General features: G+C 44.3%; 1 protein-coding gene across 1 annotated transcript in view; it reads left to right on the forward strand.

Annotated features, from left to right (window-relative positions):
* Positions 1-449: 449 nt before the first annotated feature.
* Positions 450-23,289, forward strand: part of obscnb (obscurin, cytoskeletal calmodulin and titin-interacting RhoGEF b) — an 821,414-nt gene continuing 798,574 nt past the window's right edge. Inside the window, exon 1 of the mRNA XM_060825732.1 lies at positions 450-1,596. Within this exon, the coding sequence (XP_060681715.1) occupies positions 450-1,596 (1,147 nt within the window). The remainder of the gene's footprint in view (positions 1,597-23,289) is intronic.

A 23,289-nucleotide genomic window follows, 5' to 3' on the forward strand; every position in this document is an offset into this window, starting at 1 on the left:
AACAGGTACGTTTTCTCGCACGCTGCTTTGTCTCCCCCACCCCCCTCCCAAAAAAGAAATGCATTCACTGGAACAGAAATATATGTGTGTAAACTAATGTAAAGAACTGAATGCATTTTCAGGTTTTAACTTAAAATACAACGCTAAATAACCTAAAAATGTGCTGTGTACTTTTTAAAATCAACACAGATAGTTTGTGTATGCTATCGTTAACGGTGTTATGTACATATTGTCAAGGATTGGTTCTACAAATGGACGTGTACCGAGATAAGAGAGGACAGCTGATTCTATTTTTAAGACAGTGCTGTAACTCAGGGAGGGGAAGGGGTGACGATTGACGACTTTTGTACGACCTCAACTGAAGGGGCGCACTGAAAGATACCAGAAAGAACGGTTCTCATGACCTTCAAAGTGTAAAAGTTAGTTCCTTTCTCCATTCTAGATCAATGATGGATTTCGGCGGAGCCCCCAGATTTTTAGCCCGACCCAAGGCGTTTACTGTCTCCGCCGGTAAGGATGCGACCCTCGCCTGCCAGATTATCGGCAACCCGGTGCCAGTGGTAGTGTGGGAAAAGGACAAGGCGCCGGTGAAGTCGGGAGGCCGCTTCAAAACGGTGGAGGACGGCGACATGTACAAGCTGACCATTTACGACCTGTGCACAGGTGACAGCGGCCAGTACATCTGCAGGGCCAACAACACGGTGGGCGAAGCGTACGCGGCGGTCACTCTGCGGGTCGGCGTCGACCTGGACGAGGCGCCGGGAGCGCAGCACGCCCCGACCTTCCTGCTCAAACCGTGTTCTCTCCGCGTGTGCCTGGGCGACGACGCCAGCTTCTCCTGCAGGGTGGACGGGAACCCGACGCCGTCCATCCACTGGGAGAGAGATGGCGCGAGGTTGGGCGACGGCGGCAACAACCGCTACTCGGTGGAGGCTGCTGTCGACGGAAGCACGCTGAAAATCTCCTGCGTCAGGTTTTCCGACGGCGGCGCCTTGCTGTGTAGGGCCTTCAACCGTCTGGGCGAGAGCCAGGTTGTCGTCGCCTTGGTCGTCCTCTCCCCGACTGAAGCCAGCTCTGCTCTGCCCGCAGCGCTAGATGCCGGCTACGCCAAGACCTCGCTGCTGTCTCACCTGCAGCAAAGGCGGGAACACATGCGCGGCCACGACATTCTTACCTCAGGTCCGTCGACGGACGGCCCGTCCCCGCCTGTTGCTTCGGCCGGCCACCAGCTCTCGCGAGATTACGAAACGGCGGGAAGCTACAGTCGGCCGCGCTCGCTGTATGCGCCGCTCTCGGCCACTGGCGGGGCCGCGAGCGCGAGCGCGGCGGTTGGATGGGCCCGCACGTGCACTGTCACCGAGGGCAAACATGCCAAGCTGAGCTGTCAAGTGACGGGCAAACCCAGACCCGAGATCCTGTGGAAGAAGGACGGCGAGGTCATCTTCTCGGGCCGACGGCACGTCCTCTTCGATGATGACGAGGACAACTTCGTGCTGAGGATTCTCTACTGCAAGCAGAGCGACAACGGACGGTACACTTGCACCGCTTCCAATTTGGCCGGGCAGACTTACAGCTCGGTGCTGGTCATCGTCAAAGGTAAACTGAGACTCTGATATCATTTCTGTTTTGTTGTGCCAGAAGTAAAATATTTGATTACATGCAGCATCTTCCATGACTTCAGTACTGGCACGTACTGAAATAATGGAGGAAGTTGCATGTATACAAATATTCTTTGCTGTTCGCAGTCACTGATGCACCTAGAGATAAGAGTTTCACTGCAAGGAGAAGAAGGTTCGTCGTCCCGTCATGTCGGCGTCAGTCATCAAACGTTTATCTATCTATTCTAATCCCATAGCCTTGTGTATTATGGCGATCTAGTGTTCATCTAAATAGTTGTTAAATGTCTTTAGGGTTCCAGCCTCTATGACCCTTTTAGGCAGTGAGTACCTACCACTCCATCGGTAGGAAAAAAACCTCGTCAAATTCCCTCGAAACCACTTGCACCTTACCTTCAAATTGTGTTTTCCGAAGAGTTGCCCCTCTACTAAGGGTTTCTCCGTATTTACCCATCCATGCCCTTAGTAACTTAATGCGCCTCAATCACGTCCCTCCCCCATCCTCCTCTGCTCTGTGGAAAAAAGCTCCAAGGCTTGCTGGTCTTTCTTCGTAGCTGATTCAGGCCAGCCTAGGCAAATTCCTGGTGAACTTCCTCTGCATCCTATCTTAGGTGTAATCACATCCTTCTGATGGAGTGGTGACCAGAACTGCTCAAAGTACTTTAGTTGTGGTCGAGCAATTGTAATATCCAGCTCCTCTGATCTTTACTTCCTAGGCTCCTACTATTCAATGTGTAAACACTTGTCTTCTTAGTTCTCCCAAAATGTATCACCACACAGGATAAATCTTTGCCTCTCAAAATGGAGATTAATTATGTCCTCCAGAATGTTTTTCCAATAGTTTCCCTACCACTGATTTTAAGCGTTACTTCTGAAATTTAGGTAACTTGCCAGAAACATAACACTGATAGAATGTGCCGATCTACATGATCATTTAATAGTTTTTTATTTTGTTCAGGGATAAATATTAACCAGGATTGAAAATCATGTCTGACAAATATGCTATAGTTCTTTGAGGATGGATCAAAGTTAATGAAGGGGAACTAGGAGATGTAGTGTATTTGCATTTCTAGAAAGATTCAGTAATACATTAGGGTGTCAGTGACATATCGATATTATTGCTAGACTGTTAATCCACAATCTCAACTAATTTTCTGAGGACCAGGGTTCAAGACCCTCCATGGCAGATTTCAGAATTTAAAATCAATAAAGAATCTAGAATTGAGAATCTAATGAGCATGAAACCACTGTCAATTGTCGGGAAAAAAGCAGCATCTTTTCCCTAATGTTCTTTAGGGAAGGAAACTACCATCCTTGCCTGGTCCAGTCTATGTGTGATTCCAGCAATGTGATTGATTCTTAACTGTCTGCATAACATCCAATTATGGATGGGTAATCAATGCTGGCCTTGCCAGAGATGCCCATATTGCGTGACTGAATGAAACAAAACATAAAAAATTCCACATTAGAGATTATTGCACAAGATTTGATTTCATTGATTATTGTCACATTTATCTAGGTACAGTGAAAAGCTTTGATTTGAAAAGACAGATCATGCCATACAAAGTGCATTATGGTAATAGAACCAAGCAAAGAAAACAATGTTACAGCTGCAGAAAAGGTGCACAGCAAGAGTGATCAACTTTCATTTAAAATCTTTGAGGACCCTTCAAAAGTCAAATAACAGTAGGGAAGAATCTGTTCTTGAATCTTCTTGTATTTGTATGCAAACATATATATCTTCTGCCTGATGGAAGAGGGTGGAAGAGAATATAACCAGGATAAGAGAATATAACCAGGGTCTTTGATTGTGTTGATTGCTTTCGCGAGGCAGCAGGAAGTATGGATGGAATTATTAGATGGAATGCTGTTTGCATGATGGACTGGACTGTGTTCATGACTCTGTAGTTTCTTCCAGGCTTAATAAGAGCAGTTGCCATATTACACTGTCATGTATCCAGATAGAATACCATCTATGGTTCACTTATGAAAATTGCTAAGAGTCCTTTTGGACATGTCGAATTTCCTTAGCCTCTTGAGGAAGTTGAGAAGTGCTTTCTTGATCATTGTGTCTATATGAGTGGATCAGGACAGGTTGCTTGTGATAATCACTCCCAGGAACTTAATGCTTTCGATGATCTCCACCTCAGCATCATTTATAAAGACAGGAGCGTATCCGCCACTTCACTTCCTGAAGTCAATGATCAGCTCCTTTGTTTTGCTGACATTGATGGAGAGATTGTTATACTTATACCAATCTCTTTCCTATATTCTACCTTTTTGTTGTTTGAGAACTGTTCTACAACAAAATGGTCATTAGCAAATTTATAAATGGAGTTGGGACAGAATTTGGCCACACAGTCATGAGTGTGACAGCTCACAATATTGGGAATGACGTGTAGCATGGATCGAGGATTGGTTAACACACATGATCGAGAGTATTTATGGAGACAAACATTAATGGATCTTTATCAGGTTGGAAATGTGGTTCTAGTGGAATGCCATTAGGATCAGTCTTTATGCCTCAACTAGGTTCTGATTACATTAATGACTTGGAGAATGAGCAGAATGGAAGTCAGAATGTAATACATACAGATTTGTTGCAAATATCAAAATAGGTTGGAGGGCATTTTGTGGTGAGGATGGAAGAAGTCTTCAAACGGATATAGATGGGTTGAGTGAGTTGGCAAAAACCTGGCAGAAGAAATTTAATTTAGCAAAGTATGAGGTTGTATATTTTGGTAGCAAGAATCAAATGACAGACTATTATATAAATCGAAAGGGACTCCCAAAAATGGTTGTTGCTGTGCAGGAAACACATGAAGTCAGCATTTGGTGCAGCAAGTAATTAAGAAGTCAAATGGAATTTTGGTCTTTACTGCTAGGGATGGAGTTTAAAAATCTAAAAATCTTGTTACAACTGTACAGTGCAGGATGTTGGTGAGGCAGTACCTCGAGTACTGTATATAGTTTTTAGTTCCCGTATTTAAGAAAGGATATACCGCCATTGGAGACTGCTCAAAAAAGATTCACAATGAGTAAAGTATTATTTATTAAGAATGGTTAAACAGGTTAGGTCTTTATTCAGTCAAATTTAGAAGAATGAGGGGGTGATCTTATTGAAATGTGCAAGATTCCAAGGGGGCTTGGTAGATTGGATGTTGACATGTTTCCATCATGGGGGATTCATGAACTAGGGGGCATAGCTACAGAGTAAGGGGACACTCATTTAAAGCTGAGATGTAAAGGTATTTCTTCCCTCAGAGCATAGTGAATGCCTGCAATTTTCTGTTCCAGACAGTTGTGGAAACTGGACCACTGAAAGTATTTAAAGAAGAGGTAGGTAGATTTTTGAAATAATGAGGAATTGAGGACAATGAATAATTGGCATGAAAGAAGACATCATTGGTGTTACTTTCCTGTCTAGTCCAGAATTAGAAACGCCTTCAATTTTGCTTCCAATCCAAACCGTTTCCAAGTCCACCTCTGATTTCTCCCTTTCTTTCTTTAATGTCTGTTTCCATTTCTGAAGGTAGGCTGGCCACCAATATTCACAACAAGTCCCCCCCCCAACTCCCATGGTTACCTTGACTATATATCCTCACACTCTGTATCCTGTACAGTATGTTCCAACGTGGTGTACTCTACATTGCGGAGACGAAATGCAGACTGGAAGACCGCTTAAGTAGTACAGCTATGTTCTGTCTTCAAAAATGATCGCAAGCTTCTGGCTGACTGCCATTTCAACTAACCACTGTGTTCCCTGTCCAACATCTCTGTGGTGGGCTTGCTACAGTTCTTCATCGAAGATCAGGGCAAGCTGGAAGAGCAACACCTCATTTGCTGCTTGCAACTTTCCAGGCTCAATATCAAGTTCAATCATTTTAGGGCATGAGCACCATCTCCCATGTCTTTAACCCAACCTTGCCACACCAGGTCTTGTATCACATGGGCTGCTACCAGTACAACCCATTGTGAGCTGTTGGTCCCCATTAGCAGCTATTCATTCTCCCAGACTGGCATTTACCCATTCCTTTGTGTGCCCAACTGATTTTCTCTTTCTCTGGGCTTCATCTCCAACTATTGTTTACTCCTTACCCCTCCCCTCCCCATCTTCAGCCTATGTACCAACCTTTACTAGCTACAATCAGTTCTGAAGCAGAGTCACTGGACTCGAAACATTAACTCTGCTTTCTTTCCACAGATGCTGCTAGATCTGCTGAATTTATTATTTTGTTTCTGATTTTCAGCACCTGTAGTTCTTTGGTTTTCCTTACTAATCAGTAATAGCTCCCTTGTACTCCAATTGTCACTCTCATATTCCTTCCTGATCTCAAATATCCTCATCTCTGCAACCTCCTCTGGTACTACAAGGTCCTCAAACCTATTGTTATCGTCTGATAGGTAAATGAACATTGTTTTGTATAGGTCTGCTGTACCAGGAAAGATTGTGGGCTATTATTTTGTATTGTTTCATTGGATTTGTTTTGGACAAGGCCAACAAGTGACGTCTAGCCACATAGGCACAATGGGCTGAACAACTTCTTTCTCTGCTATAACCTTTCTAAGGTTCAATGGATAATGAACCTATTGCACAGGCTATCTAAGTTTCCATTCATTTATTTAAATGGATGGGTAGTGATTGACTTGTGTAATAGGTATTCTGTATGCCTAATATCCTGGTGTGCATTCCTAGCATGCAGTGCTGTGTGTCAGAGGCTCATAAATGGAACGCCATGCATTTAATTGTTTGACGCAGTAAATTTTCAGGTCCTAATGAAAGTACCGATTTAGAATTAAAAAAAGCCATTTATCCTCATTTAATTTAGTCAATTTAGTTTGCCAATGATTATCATTTGTCTAGTGTAAGAGACTACTTTTCCCAACCATTAATACCCTCATAAAGATTTTCCATTTTTAACTCGACTTGATGACATTTTTCTGTAAATGTTTGAGATGTTTGACAGGCTCAAGTAGTTTGTATAAATTATATCTTAAATAACAAATCTCAGAAATGTTCTTCTCTTAGTAAAAAAACTACAAAGTTTGGTAGTTTGTTTTTTGTGGGTCATAAGAAATGACCAGTTGAATGTTGGTTTGTAATAATAAAAAAAGACTAATTAGAACCATTTTACTATAATATATTTATGAAAAGATTTTTTCGTGATTGGGTTTATTCAAAAATAATGTAGTCAGTAACACAACCAAATAGAGGGGACATTCTCTGGCTGAAGAAATGCCTCTTCATTTCCATTCTAAATTGACCCCCTTTAATTTTAAGGCTGTGCCCAAGAGTCCTAGCCTCCCCGCCTAACGGAAACAAATTCCCAGCATCCACCCTTTCCAAGCCATGCATTACCTTGTAAGTTTGTATTAGATCGCCCTTCAACCTTCTAAACCCTAATGAATACAATCCTAGGATCCTCAGCTGATCAAAGCTCATCACCTCAGGAGATCTCCCACCCACAGCTTCTAACCTCATAGTCCGGGAACCCTGTACTGCCCGGTTCTACCTCCTTCCCAAGATCCACAAGCCCGACCACCCCGGCCGACCCATTGTCTCAGCATGCTCCTGCCCCACTGAACTTATCTCTACCTACCTCGACACTGTCCTATCCCCCCTAGTCCAGGAACTCCCCACATACGTTCGAGACACCACCCACGCCCTCTACCTTCTCCAAGACTTCCGTTTCCCCGGCCGCCAACGCCTCATCTTCACCATGGATATCCAATCCCTCTACACCTTCATCCTACATGACCAGGGCCTCCAAGCCCTCCGTTTTTTCCTCTCCAGATGTCCCCAACAGTACCCTTCCACCGACACTCTCATTCGTTTGGCCGAACTGGTTCTCACCTTTAACAATTTCTCCTTTGAATCCAGGAACTCCCCTCATACATTCGAGACAGCACCCACACCCTCCAAGACTTCTGTTTCCCTGGCCCCCAATGCCTCATCTTCACCATGGATATCCAATCCCTCTACACCTCCATCCGCCATGACCAGGGCCTCCAAGCCCTCCATTTTTTTCCTCTCCAGACATCCCCAACAGTACCCTTCCACCGACACTCTCATTCGTTTGGCCGAACTGGTCCTCACCTTTAACAATTTCTCCTTTGAATCCTCCCACTTCCTCCAGACCAAAGGGGTAGCCATGGGCACACATATGGACTCCAGCTATGCCTGTTTCTTTGTTGGCTATGTAGAACAGTTGATCTTCCGTAATTACACCGGCACCACTCCCCACCTCTTCCTCCGCTACATTGATGAATGCATTGGCGCCACCTTGTACTCCCGCGAGGAGGTTGAGCAATTCATCAACTTCACCAACACATTCCACCCTGGCCTTAAATTTACGTGGACCATCTCTGACACCCACCCCCCTCCCCTTCCTGGACCTCTCCATCTCCATTAATGACGACCGACTTGACACTGGCATTTTCTACAAACCCACCGACTCCCACAGCTACCTGGATTACCCCTCTTCCCACCCTATCTCTTGCAAAAATGCCATCCCGTATTCCCAATTTCTCCGCCTCCGCCGTATCTGCTCCCAGGAGGACCAGTTCCACCATAGAACACACCAGATGGCCTCCTTCTTTAGAGACCACAATTTCCCTTTCCACGTGGTTAAAGATGCCCTCCAACGCATCTCGTCCACATCCCGCACCTCTGCCCTCAGACTCCACCCCTCCAACCGTAACAAGGACAGAACGCCCCTGGTGCTCACCTTCCACCCTACAAACCTTCGCATAAACCAAATCATCTGCCAACATTTCTGCCACCTCCAAAAAGACCCCATCACCAGGGATATATTTCCCTCCCCACCCCTTTCCGCCTTCCGCAAAGATCGTTTCCTCCGTGACTACCTGGTCAGGTCCACGCCTCCCTACGACCCACCCTCCCATCCTGGCACTTTCCCCTGCCACCGTAGGAACTGTAAAACCTGTGCCCACACCTCCTCCCTCACCTCTATCCAAGGCCCTAAAGGAGCCTTCCACATCCATCAAGTTTTACCTGCACATCCACTAATATCATTTATTGTATCCATTGCTCCTGATGCGGTCTCCTCTACTTGGGGAGACTGGACGCCTCCTAGCAGAGCGCTTTAGGGAACATCTCTGAGACACCTGCACCAATCAACCACACCGCCCCGTGGCCCAACATTTCAACTCCCCCTCCCACTCTGCCGAGGACATGGATGTCCTGGGCCTCCTTCACCGCCGTTCCCTCACCACCAGACGCCTGGAGGAAGAACGCCTCATCTTCCGCCTTGGAACACTTCAACCCCAGGGCATCAATGTGGAATTCAACAGTTTCCTCATTTCCCCTTCCCCCACCTCATCCTAGTTTCAAACTTCCAGCTCAGCACTGTCACCATGACTTGTCCGGACTTGTCCGACCTGCCTAGCTCCTTTTCCCCCTATCCACTCCACCCTTTCCTTCCTGACCTATCACCTTCATCTCCTCCCCCACTCACCCATTGTACTCTATGCTACTCTCTCCCCACCCCCAACCTACCCAAGCTTATCTCTCCACGCTTCAGTCGCTCTGCCTTAATTCCTCTTGAAGGGTTTTGCCTGAAACGTTGATTTCGCTGCTCGTTGAATGCTGCCTGAACTGCTGTGCTCTTCCAGCACCACTGATCCAGAATCTGGTTTCCAGCATCTGCAGTCATTGTTTTTAACATGTGTTTTCTTAATCATGGACCCAACCTGCAAATCAACCTTTGGAGAATCCTGGACTGACATTCCCAGAACCTTTGGTACTTTGGCTTTATGAATTTTCTCGTTTAGAAAATAGTCCATGCCCCTATTCTTTTTTCTGGTTTAAGACCTCACGCTACCTGCCTGTTCGCCTGGCTTCGTATCATCGGTGAACTTCGCCAGAATGCCACCAGTACTTCCATCCAGCTCACTAATATATAAAGTGAACAGCTGCGGCCCCAACGCTGAACCCTACGGGACCCCACTTGTCACCAGCTGCCATTCCGAAAAAGAACCTCTTATCCCAACTCTCTGTCTTCTGTCAGACCGACAATCTCCAATCCATGCCAATAGCTCACCTCGAAAACCATGAGCCCTCACCTTACTCAGCAGGCTCCCGTGAGGCACCTTATCAAAGGCCTTTTGGAAGTCTAGATAGATAACATCCAATAGGTTTCCCTAGTCTAACCTATTTGTTACCACTTCAAAGAATTCTAACAGGTTTGTCAGGCATGACCTCCCCGTATTAAATCCATGCTGACTTGTTCTAATCTGACCCTACACTTCCAAGAATTTAGAAATTTCATCCTTAATGATGAATTCTAGAATTTTACCTTCAACCGAGGTTAGGCTAATCAGCCTATAATTTTCCATCTTTTGTCTTGATTCTTTCTTGAATATCAGCGATTTTCCAATCACCTGGAACTTTCCCTGACTCCAGTGATTTTTGAAAGATCATAGTCAGCACCTTAGCTATTTCCTCAGCCACCTCTCCCAGAACTCTAGGATGTAGCTCATCAGGGCCAGGAGATTTATTGATTTTTAGACCTTTTAGCTTTTCTCGCACTTTCACTTTTGTAATGCCTACCACGCTCAACTCTGGCCCCAACTCTCCTTAATTGTTGGGATAATACACATGAGTTCCACTGTGCAGACTTACACAAAGTACTTATTAAGTTCTTCAGCTGTTTCCTTATTCCTAGCACTAGCCTTCCAGCATCAGTTTGGAGCAGCCCAATTTCTACTTTTGCCTCTCGTTTCTTTCTTATACATTGAAAGAAACCATGGGTGGCATGGTGGCTCAGTGGTTAACACTCCTGCTTCACAGTGCCAGGGACCTGGGTTCAATTCCTGCCTCAGGCAACCATCTGTGGAGTTTGCACGTTTTCCCCTTGTTTTCGTGGGGGTGCTCTGGTTTCCTCCCACGCTTAGGTAAATTGGCCATGCTAAATTGCTCGTAGTGTTAGGTGCATTAGTCGGGGTGAATGTCGGGGAATGGGTCTGGGTGGGTTGCTCTTCGGAGGGTCGGTGTGGACTTGATGGGCTGAAGGGCCTGTTTCCACATTGCAGGCAATCTAATCTTTACTATCATTTCTAATATTACTGGCTAGCTTACCTTCATATTTGACCCTCTCCTTCCTTATTTCTCTCTTTGTTATCCTATGTTTTTGAGGTCTTCCTAGTTGAAAATGTGTTGCTAGTTAAAGCACAGCAGGTCAGGCAGCATCCAAGGAACAGGAAATTCGACATTTCAGGCCAGAGCCCTTCATCAGGAATGAGGAGAGTGTGCCAGGCAGGCTAAGATAAAAGGTAGGGAGGAGGAACTTGGGGGAGGGGCGATGGAGATGCGATAGGTGGAAGGAGGTCAAGGTGAGGGTGATAGGCCGGAGTGGGGTGGGGGCGGAGAGGTCAGGAAGAAGATTGCAGGTTAGGAGGGCGGTGCTGAGTTCGAGGGAATCGACTGAGACAAGGTGGGGGGAGGGGAAATGAGAAACTGGAGAAATCTGAGTTCATCCCTTGTGGTTGGAGCGTTCCCAGGCGGAAGATGAGGCGCTCTTCCTCCAACCGTCGTGTTGTTATGTTCTGGCGATGGTGGAGTCCAAGGACCTGCATGTCCTCGGTGGAGTGGGAGGGAGAGTTAAAGTGTTGAGCCACGGGGTGGTTGGGTTGGTTGGTCCGGGCATCCCAGAGGTGTTCCCTGAAGCGTTCCGCAAGAGGAGGCCACATAGGGTGCAGCGGATGCAATAGATGATGTGTGTGGAGGTGCAGGTGAATTTGTGGCGGAAATGGAAGGATCCCTTGGGGCCTTCGAGAGAAATAAGGGAGGAGGTGTGGGCGCAAGTTTTGCATTTCCTGCGGTTGCAGGGGAAGGTGCCAGGAGTGGAGGTTAGGTTGGTGGGGGGTGTGGACCTGACGAGGGAGTCACGAAGGGAGTGGTCTTTCGGAACGCTGATAGGGGAGGGGAGGGAAATATATCCCTGGTGGAGGGGTCTGTTTGGAGGTGGCGGAAATGACGGCGGATGATACGCTGTACACGGAGGTTGGTGGGGTGGTAGGTGAGAACCAGTGGGGTTCTGTCTTGATGGCGGTTGGAGGGGCGGGGCTCAAGGGCGGAGGAGCGGGAAGTGGAGGAGATGCGGTGGAGGGCATCGTCGATTATGTCTGGGGGGAATCTGCGGTCCTTGAAGAAATTTCCCAGTGCTCTTGGTGACTTTATAGGCTCTCTCTTTCGCTTTGATACATTTCCTGAATTCTTTTATCAACCATGGCTGTCTAACCCCTCCCCGGATAATTTTTTTTTCTTTGGGATGTATACTGTGTCCTCAATTACACCCAGAAACTCCTGCCATTGTTGCTGTACTGTCTTCCCCACTTGGCTCTGCTTCCAGTCGATTTTTGTCAGTTCCTCTCTAATGCCCCTGTAATTACCTTTATTTAACTGTAACACCAGTACATCCAACTTTGCTTTCTCTCAACTGCAGACTGAACTCTACCATATTATGATTGCTGCCTCCTTAGTGTTCCCTTACTTTAAGATCTTTTATAAATGTATGAAAGCGAAAGAGAGAGCCTATAAAGTTCTGGCTCATTACATAGAACTAAGTCCAGAATAAACTGCTTCCTTGTGGGCCCCATCACAAGGTGCTCCAAAAAGCCATCCTGTAAGCACACCATGAATTCCCTTTCTTTGGATCCACCGGCAACATTATTCACCCAGTTCACCTGCATATTGAAGTCCCCCATGGTCACCGTGATGTTGCTTTTCTGACATGCCCGATCTATTTCTTGTAGATTAGATTAGATTACTTACAGTTTGGAAACAGGCCCTTCGACCCAACAAGTCCACACTGACCTGCCGAAGTGCAACCCACCCATAACCCTACATTTACCCCTTACCTAACACTACGGGCAATTTAGCATGGCCAATTCACCTGACCCGCACATCTTTGAACTGTGGGAGGAAACCGGAGCGCCCAGAGGAAACCCACGCAGACACAGGGAGAATGTGCAAACTCCACACAGTCAGTTGCCTGAGACGGGAATTGAACCCAGGTCTCAGGCGCTGTGAGGCAGCAGTGCTAACCACTGTGCCACAGTGCCGCCCACACATCTTGCATTCCTGGTCCTGACCACTGCTGGGCGGTCAGTACATAACTCTCATTATGGTGTTTTTGCCTTTCTGGTGCTTCAACTCCACCCACACAGACTCCACATCATCTGACCCTGTGTCATTCAGTGCCATAGACTTAATCTCATTCTTAACTAACAAGGCAACCCTGCCCTTTCTGCCCATCTCCCTGTCTTTTCGATAAGTTGTGAATCCTTGGATATTTAACTGCCAGTCCTGAACCCCCGCAACCACGTCTCTGTGATGCCTACCACATCATAATCATTCATGATGATTTGTGCTGTTAATTTGTCTGCTTTACTACAAATACTACGAGCATTTAGGTGAAGTGCCTTAATGCTAATTTTCTTATCCTCATGATTTTCAACATCTCTAATAATATGTCCTAAGTTATCATTCTTTTTTGCTTCATTCTTAGCCTGCCTTGAAGTTAAACCCTGCACACATGCTAACCTGCAGCTTATCTTTCTACTTAACTCTGTACTCCCTGTTGCTTTCCCTTTCCCTTCCCCATCTGAGTCACAAATTTAATGTGAGTGGACAATGCCACTGGGCTTTGATCTCTATCTGAGTAAAAATAATGACTGCAGATGCTGGAAACCTGTGTTCTTCCAGCACCACTAATCCAGAATTTGATCTCTATCTGCCAAGCTTATGTGCATAGCAAGAAAAAAAGGATGATCACTGCTGTAATTATACTACAGGCCTCCCAACAGTGAGGGGAGATAGAGGAGCAGACATGTCGTCAAATCACAGAGAAGTATGAGAGGAATAGAGTTATAGTATCAAGGGATTTTGACATTGCCAACATGAACTGGGATTGCCTTGGTGTGGAAGTATTAGATGGAGTGGAATTTTAAAAGTGCACCCAGGAGAGATTTTGTGTCAGTCCATAGACAGCCTTACTAGAGATGGAGCAGTGTTAGATCTAAACCTAGGGAAACAAGCTGATCAAGTGGATTGAGTGTCAGTGGGTGAACATTTTGAGAATATTGACCATAAGCTTCAAAGTCGTAATGGAAACATAGAAACATAGAAACACAGAAGGAGTGGGCCATTCTTCCCTTCGAGTCTGCATTACCATTCAATACGACCATGGCTGATCATGTAATCTCAGTGTCCTATTCCAGCCCTCTCCCCATATCCCTTGATCTCTTTAGCCACATTTCCAGCTCCCTCTTGAATATATCTAATGAACTGGCCCCAGCAGCTTCTTATGGGAGAATTTTCCACAGGTTCACAACTCTCTTGAGTGAAGAAATTCTTCCTTGTCTCAGACCTGAATGGCCTACCCCTTATTCTTAGACTGTGATCCTAGTTCTGGGTTTCCCCAACATCAGAAACATTCTTTCCACATTTAGCCTGTCTTGTCCCATCAGGATTCTATTTCCTTCAATGAGATTCCCCTCTCATTCTTCTAAATTCCAGTGAATACAAGCCCAGTTGATCCAATCTTTCCTCATATGTCAGCCCTACTATCCCGGAAATCAGTCCAGTGAAATTTTGGTGGACTCCCTCAACAGCAAGAATGTCCTTCCTCAGACTAGGTGACCAAAACTGCGCACAACACTCTAGGTGTTGCCTCACCAAGGCCCTATATAACTGTAGCAAGCTGTTCTTATTCCGATACACAAGCCATTTAGCTATGAAGGCCAGCATGCCATTAGCTTTCCTCACTGCCTGCATTCCAGCCTTCAGTGACTTTTCCACCATGACACCCAGGACTCGTTGCACTTCACTTTTTCCCAACTGCCACTGTTCAGATAATAATCTGCCTTCCTGTTTTTGCGAACAAAGTGGATAAGCTCCCATTTATCCTCATTGTATTGCACTTGGCAAGTATTTGCCCACTCAGCCAGTTTTTTCAAGTCACCCTGCAGCATCTTAGCATTCTCCTCAAAGCACACACTGTTACCCAGTTTAGTGCCATCTGCAAATTTGGAGATATTGAATTCAATTCCTTAATCAAATTGTTAACGTATGTTGTGAACTGAACCCTGTGGCACCCACTCGTCACTGCCTGCCATCTGAAAAGGATCTGTTTACTCCAACTCTCTGCTTCCTGTCTACCAATCAGATTTCTATCCATGCCAATATATTCCCTCTGATACTATGAGCTTTAATTTTGCTTATTGATTACTTACGTAGCACCTTGTCAAAAGCCTTTTGAAAGTCCAGATACACAACATCTCCTGATTTCCCCTTTTCTACTCTATTGGTCATATCCTCAAGAAATTCCACAAAATTTGTCAAGCATGATTTCACTTTAGTGAATTCTGTCTTTGCTTTCCAAATGCTCTGTTGTTGCATCCTCAATAATTGACTCCAGCATTTTCCCCATCACTGCATTGGGCCAAGGAGATATGGATGGTGTAGAAGCTAACTTTCTAAATTGGGGGGAAGGCTAATTTCAATATCATGAAACAGGATTTGGCAAACATAGACCTGGAGCAGGTCCTTGGAGGTGATTTTACATTTGGAAAATGGGAATCTTTTGGAAGTGGTACACTGAGAATTCAGGGCCAGTGTGTTCCTCTAAGAGTGAAGTGCAAGGGAAACAAGTCCGGGGAACCTTACATGTTACGGAATATTGAGAGTTTGATAAAGAAATTAGGAAGGCAAAGAGGGCTATGAAATATCTTTAGCAGATGGAATTAAGGAAAATCCCAAGGCATTTTATAAGTATACAGCCAGCAAGAGGAGTACTAGGGTAACTGTGAGGCCTGAAAATGTGTTGCTGGAAAAGCGCAGCAGGTCAGGCAGCATCCAAGAAGCAGGAGAATCGACGTTTCGGACATGAGCCCTTCTTCAGGCTCATGCCCGAAACGTCGATTCTCCTGCTCCTTGGATGGTGCCTGACCTGCTGCACTTTTCCAGCAACACATTTTCATCTCTGATCTCCAGCATCTGCAGTCCTCACTTTCTCCTAAGTGTGAGGCCTATTAGAAACCAAAGGGGCGATCTGTGCATGGAGTTAGAGGACACAAAAATTGGTAGTGTTGTTGGTAGTGAGGAGGATGGTCTCAGGCTACAGTCTGATATTGATCAGTTGGTAAGTAGGGCAGAGCAATGGCAGATGGAATTTAATCTTGATAAATAAGAGGTGAAACATTTTATTATGTCTAATAAGGGAAGGATGTACATAATGAATTGTAGTGCCGTAGGGAGTACTAGGGAGCAGAGGAACCTTGGTGTACAAGATTGGTAGATCCCTGAAGGTTTCAGCACAAGTAGACAGGGTGTTGAGGAAGGCATGTAGAATGCTTGCCTTAGTAACCGGGGTGTAGAATATGGGACCAGGGAAGTCTTGCTGCAACCTTATAAATCACTGATAAGGGCACAGATGGAATACTGTGTGCAGTTCTGGTTGCCGCATGATCAGCAGGACATGATTGCTTTGGAGAGGGTGCAATATGATGAGACATTGGATATAGTCATAGTCATACAACACAGAAGCAGGTCCTTCAGCACAATTCACATAGGCTGGTTTTATTTTCCTTGGAGCAGAGGAGAGGATCTGATTGAAGTATACAAAGTTAAGAGAGACATAGATAGGGTAGATCATGAGACTGTTTTTCCTGTGGCAGATGTGCCTAAGACCAGAGGGCGTACGTTTAAGGTGAGGAATAAGTGATTTAGAATAGATCTTAGGAAAAGGTTTTTCACTCAGTGTGGTAGAAATATGAAACATGTTGCCTGAGAGGGTGGTGGAGGCAAGTTACTCTTGCAACATTTAAAAGGAATCTGGATTTCTTCTGTCATGTCCTGGGATAACATCTAATTCCTTGGTAAAGACATGTGCAAATTATTCATGTAATATACCTCAGCCATGTATTCAGCTTTCAAAATTCCCTTTTTTGGTCCCTTGTTTGGCCTTTACCTCCTTTTACACTCTCTCACTATTTATATGTCTTACAGAAAACTTTGAGTTTCCCCTTTCTCTCGACTGTCAATCTTTTCTCATAATTCATCTTTTCTTCAATAATATGTTTTGTTTTTCATTTCTGCTCTGAACCTTCTGGATTCCTCTTGGTTCTCAAATTCTATCCTGTGTCTTCCAACCTTCCAGCATGCATTTGGTGAAATTAGGTGATGCTATGTGAAGATAGTCTTGAAGCAGATATACATGGAGAGTAGAATTAATTAAAGCGGTGATTCAGTATTTAATTGGAATTCAATCACCTGCAATGTGACAACTTAAGATACATATATTTTGATGTACCTTGTCCCTTACATTATAGAATGACTTGAATGCTGTGATGGTTTGCTCAGTATTTTGAAGAGGAGAATTGTGTCTGACTTCAGACTAGTAGTTAAACTTCCTTGAAGGTAAAATCAAAAATAAAGCAGCAAGCAGCCGTTGGTGTTTAAAGAATGACAGCTATCAGCAATGACATTTAATTGGACTTGAAGCTCTGTTGAAAATGCTCTTGTCACTCAAGAAACTGTTAGCTTCAACTAGCAGTTAATCCGACATCAGGCTGAAGAAATACTTTTAATTGAGACATGGAAAGAATCACTAAAAGGTTAGTTGGAAGTGGAACATGCTGGGAGATTAAGATACACTGGGAAGTGGGATCAGGCTGAGTGTCACACAATTTGGCCAATGCAGATATGATAGGCTAAATGGCCACTTTGTGTGCCGTGAACATTCAGTGTTTCCATATTTCAATTATGGTATACGAACAATATTACGTAACCAGAAAAGATACCTTGGCAATTTCTTATTTAGTGTCACTTATGATTACATCTCTTTGGTCCTGAAGACCAAGACATTTCTCAAAATTAAATCAAATGTTCTGGCTTTTTCTTTTAGCAATAATGTTAACACCCAACAACAGCACAAGTCAGCTTGAGTACTTCGTTTCCTTTCATGGGAACCTAACAATCTTTCCCTGCTAAATTTCAACTAAGAACATGGCACTGCAGCCTAACAGCACTAGGGTCTCATGTTCGATTCCAGCCTTGGGTGACTGTGAGGAGTTTGCACATTGTCCCTGTGTCTGCATGGGTTTCCTCCAGGTGATCCGGTTTCCTCTCACAGTTCAAAGATGTGCAGGTCAGGTGAATTGGCCATGCTAAATTGCCCATAATGTTAGGTCAATTAATCAGAGGGAAATGGGTCTGGGTGGGTTACTCTTTGGAGGGTCGGTTTGGATGGTTGGGCGGAAGGGCCTGTTTCCACACTGGAGGTAATCTAATCAAAACAGGAACATAAAAGTCCTGAATAAAATTGCATGCCCATTTTTTTCTGTCTCCTTCCAGCCCTTTCTTTTCTGTATTGTGGATGCTCATGTTTGAAATCTTGTTTTAAAAGCTGCACACATTACAAGTGAACTACCCATTACAACTTAATAACAATGAGTTCATTCTGTCACAAGCTCTGGCATAGAATCTAACAGTAGGGAAGAAGCCCTTCAGCCTGTTCAGCCTTCAAGTCTGTACTGACAAAAAGCTACTCTAAATCTACACTAGTCACACTTTACAGTATTTAGCATGTAGCCTCGAGTGTTATGTCAGAGAATCCCTACAGTATGGAAACAGGCCCTTTGTCCCAACAAGTCCACACTGACCCTCCGAAGAGTATCCCACCCAAATGTATTCCCCTGACTAATGCACCTAATCTAGGCATCCCTGAACACTATAGGCAATTTTAGCATGTGCAATTCACCTAACCTGCACATCTTTGGATTGTGGGAGGAAACTGGAGCACCCAGAGGAAACCCACGCAGACACGGGAAGAATGCGCAAACTCCACACAGACAGTCGCCAAAGACTGGAATTGAACCCGGGTCCCTGGCGCTATGAGGCAGCAGTGTGCTAACCACTGAGCCACCGTACCACCCCCTTTATAACATTTCAAGTGCTCATCTAAGTATTTTTTAAAGGTTGTGAGGTTTTCTGACTCAACTACCCTCCCAAGCATAGGGTTCTAGATTCCCAAATCTTTCTTGAAGTCCCCTCTAAATGTCTTGTGTTTCACCTTAAAATTTTGCCACTTGTTATCGACCTTCAAGTAAAGGGAATGGCTGCTTTATATCCACCTTAACTATACACCTCAATCAGGTCCTGCCTCAGTCTTCATTGCTGCAAAGTAAACAGTCAGGGTTTATTCAGCCTCTCTTCATACTAAACTGCTCCATCCCAGACAATATCCTGGTGAATCTCCTCTGCACCCAATTCAGTGCAATCACATTCTTTCTACAGTGTTATGACCGGAAGGTCACATGTTACTTAACCAGCTGTGGTCTAACCAAAGTCAACATGACCTCCCTGCTCTTATCATCTATGCCAATACTGATAAAAGTAAATGCTTTCTTGATTGCCCTATTAACCTGTCCTGCTACCTTCAGGGATCTGTGGCAAGCTCCCCAAAATCCCATCCTGATGAAGAGTCAATGGACTTGAAACGTTAACTCTGTTTTCTCCCCACCGATGCTGCCAAAGCTGCTGAACTTCTCCAGCAATTTCTTTTTTTGCCTTAAAATCCCTCTGTTCCTCTGAGTTTCCTAATTTCTTACCACTGATTTAGTATTACTTTGTCTTGTTACTTCTTCCAAAGTGCATCGTCTCACACTTAATCAGGGTTAAGTTCCATCTGCCATTGAACTGACCAATCCATTTATATTGTTCAGTAACTTAAGATCTTCATCCTCACTGTCAATTGCCCGGCTAATCTCTGTGTCATCTGCAAACTTACTTATTATCTGCATTTCACAACATTTTCTTCTATATCTTCCCTAAATTGTGAACCATGAGGGATTCAGAATTGATCCGCGTGATACGCCACTGGACACTTGCCTCTAGACATACAAACAAGCTATTGCCACCACTCTGTCCCCTACCACAAAGCCAAATTTGGATCCAGTTTGCCAAGTTAACCTGGATTCCAAGTGCATTTACTTTCTTTATCAGTCTCCTATGTGGGACCTTGTCAAAGGCTTTGCTGAAACTTGTATAAATTACATAAACTACATTATCCTTATGTACACACCTGGTCACCTCCATGAAAAAGGTAAAGAGAATATTTTAAAGATTAAATACGTGTAAAAGTTAGTAAAACTAAGTAAATTCAAGTTTAAGGTGAGTGAAGGCAGCTGAATGAAATGTGTGACCTATCATGAATGTGAATTTATGGACCCTACCAGCGTCCTAAATGCCTCTGTGTGCAGGAAGTGCTCTATATCTTGAAGCTTGAGCGGCACCTGGAGGCACTGTGGCACATTGGCAAGTCTAGGAGTTATGTGGTTAGCACATTTAGAGAGATGGTTGTACCATAGCTCAAGGGACTGGAGGAAAGAAAGAAATGGGGCCACCAGCCAGTCAGAGAATCAGGCAGGTAGTATAGGAGTCTCTTGGGGGTCTGGCTTAAATATCAGTTTTCCATTTTGGATGCTGATGAGGGCACAGGTTCTTTAAGGGAGTGCAGACAGTGCCAAACATTCGGCACCTCAATCGGCCCGACCATACAGGAAAGAAGAAGAAAACAGGAGCAACAGGGATAGGAGATTCATTAGTTAGGGAGAAGGTAGGTGTTTCTGTAGGCCGAGACATGACTCAAGAGTGGTGTGTTGCTTCCTTGGTGCCAGGGTCAAATGTCACTGAGCAGTTGCAAGTTAGCCTGAAGAGGGAGGGTGATAAGACAGAGGTTGTAATACACATTGGTACCAATGATGTAGGTAAAATGAGGGATGAGATGCTGCATCAATAAATTAGGGAGTGAGGCATATTCTAACAAGCAGGACCTGAAATATTGTAATTTCTAAATTACAGATATTGTGCCATGTGCTTATACACAGAGAAGTGGGAAAATAGAGCGAGTAAATACGTTGTTCAAGAATTGATTCAGGAAGGAGGTTTAGATTCCTGCATCACTGGGACTATTTCTGGAGAAGGTGGGACCTGTACAAGGGGGAATGGCCTGTGCTGGAATCAGATTGGGACTAGTATCGTTGTGGGTGTGTTTGCTGGTGATGTTGGGAGGAATTTAAGCTCATTCGGCAGGGGAAGGGAACACTGTGTTAGTACAACAAGGACAAGGTATGTGTCAGTAAAGGAATCAAGGCAGATGGAGTCAGGTATGTTCAATTTCAGGGGAGTAAGATGAGGCTGGATGGCTTCTACTTTAATTCTGGGAGCATTGTAGATAAGAAAGATGATTTAAGGGTGTTGAGATGTGGAATTGTGATGTTTTTGCCATCACAGAGATGTGGGTGAGTGAGGAGCAGTACTGGTGACAGCATTCTTGGGGTGCAGGATCGTCAGGCAAGACAGAGGGGTGTAAAAGAGAAGATGGTGTTGGATTATTAATTTAAGGAGTCAGTTACTGCAATATTGAGGTTCAATATGTTGGAGTGTGCCTGTCCCTTGCAAAACTGTGTTGAGGTTTGTACCCTCGTTCTGGAAGCACAAGTGCACACAAAAACCATGATAGGTATTTCATTTATTTTTATTGACTGAAAACTCTTGAATTTCCATTTGAAATTGGTTGTTCAGACTAGGTTTGGACCTCTGGTCAACTAACACTATTACTGACAAGTTTGCGAACTTCCATTGTGTTTTAGTTAAAAACTATGTACACTCAAAATTGTATGCTGAATATGAGGGAAAAAGAAAACGATAGCTGATGGTACAATAACCAGGCATGCAAATTCGAAGAATTTGAGCAAGAGATATGAGGGGGCAATATGATGATGAACTGTTTTATGCAGCAAGTAGTATTCACCTGGAACTCACAATCTTTGAGGAAGTGGAGACAATTAATGATTTTGAAAGGAAATAGGATGGACTTTGGTTTAAAATTGTGCCTCTGGTGCAATGTGCACAGGACATTGGTGAGGCTGCTTTTGCAATGCTGTGTTCAGTTCTGATCTCCCTGCTAAAGGAAAAGTGTTGTTAAACTTGAAGGAGTTCAGAAAAGATTTATAAGGATATTGCTGGAATTGGAGGGTTTGAGCCACAGGGAGATGCAAAGTAGGCCGGGGCTTTTTTCCCTGGAGCAGCAGAGGCTGACGAATAACCTTATAGAGGTTTCTAAAATCATGAGGGCACGGATAGGGCGAATAGCCAAGATGTTTTCCCCAGAGTAGGAATGTCCAAAACTAAAGGCATAAGTTTAAGGTGAGGGAAAAGATTTAAAAGGGACCTGGAAGGCAACTTTTTCATGCAGAGATTGATGCATATTGAACGAGCAGCAAGAGAAAATAGTGGAGGTGGGTACAATTACAACATTTAAAAGGCATCTGGATAGGTGCATGAGCAGGGAAATGTTTAGAAGTTTATAGACCAAATGCCAGCAAATGGGACTAGATCAATTTGGGATAGCTGGTTGGCATGGATGAGTTGGACTGAAGGGCCTGTTTCTGTGCTATATCTCTCTATGACTCTGTAATTGAGCCTATTTGAGTTGCACTTAGGAATAAAGAGGGGGCATTGACCGCTGAGAGTGTATTATAGACCCCAAACAATCAGCGGCCAATAGGGAGCAGTTTTGTAAAGAATTCACTGAGGTGTGTAAAAATAATAACATGGCAATTAAGTTTGGGGACTTTAACTTCACCAGTGTTAATTGAAATAGTCATAATGTAAAAGATTTAGAGGGGACAGGCTTTTTGAAATGTATTCAGGAAAGTTTTTTAATATCAACATTAGAAGGTCTGACAAGTGATGCTGCAGTGCTGAATTTACACATGTCCCACTTCATTCCCAAAAGTTTTGAGGTAACATTGGGAGAGACTTTTAGTGATAGCAAATGCAACACTGTATGTTTTAAGTTTGTTATAAAAAAGGAAAATGATGGTTTCCAAAAAGGGTCTTCAATTATGGTAGAGCAGATTTTATTAACTAAAACAGGATCTGCCTTATCAATCACTTATTTATATGCTTTTTTCCCAGCCTGCTGCAATTTTTACCTATTCTTAACTATTGAAGAGCTATTGGTTGGACTTGTATATGGGTCTTAACAATGTTGGCCATAGTGAAATGTATAGCAAAATTGAGTCAAAATTGTGGTGAGGCCAATCTTAATCTTGGGATTATGTTGCTCCTTTTTTTTAGCATTCATAAGCGGAGTGGTGAGACTCTTGCTAGGTAGTGGCAAAATGCCAATTCATAGTCATAATTGATTGTTAAATGTCTTGTTAACTCCACAACTTTACTAGTATTCAAACTCCTATCTTACCAACCTTGTCGAACAAGCCATATATCAGGAAGGAAACCAGAGTGTATATGCGACGATTTCATTTGCTGCTTCCATGATCGACTTCTGTGTTGGTTATAGGCCAATAACATTTCAGCACACCATTTTCACGCACCAGCCTCTCTCTTCCTTCACGGGCATAGGCACTTACTAAACAGACCTTCTGCAATGCACTAATAGTCACTCTGGAAGCATTATACAGCACTTTTTATTGAAAGTCTACAGCGGTGACATGTTGTACACTGGGACAGGCACCCAGTTTGCAGACTGAAGCAGGCTGCATTGTAGGCAATTCTGTGCTTTGTCTTGTTTTATCTTGCTGTGCGAATTAACGCAGTCACACAACTAGGCAGCGTGCCTTC

The sequence above is a fragment of the Hemiscyllium ocellatum genome, chromosome 5 (genome assembly GCF_020745735.1).
Source record: "Hemiscyllium ocellatum isolate sHemOce1 chromosome 5, sHemOce1.pat.X.cur, whole genome shotgun sequence".
Classification (NCBI taxonomy): domain Eukaryota; kingdom Metazoa; phylum Chordata; class Chondrichthyes; order Orectolobiformes; family Hemiscylliidae; genus Hemiscyllium; species Hemiscyllium ocellatum.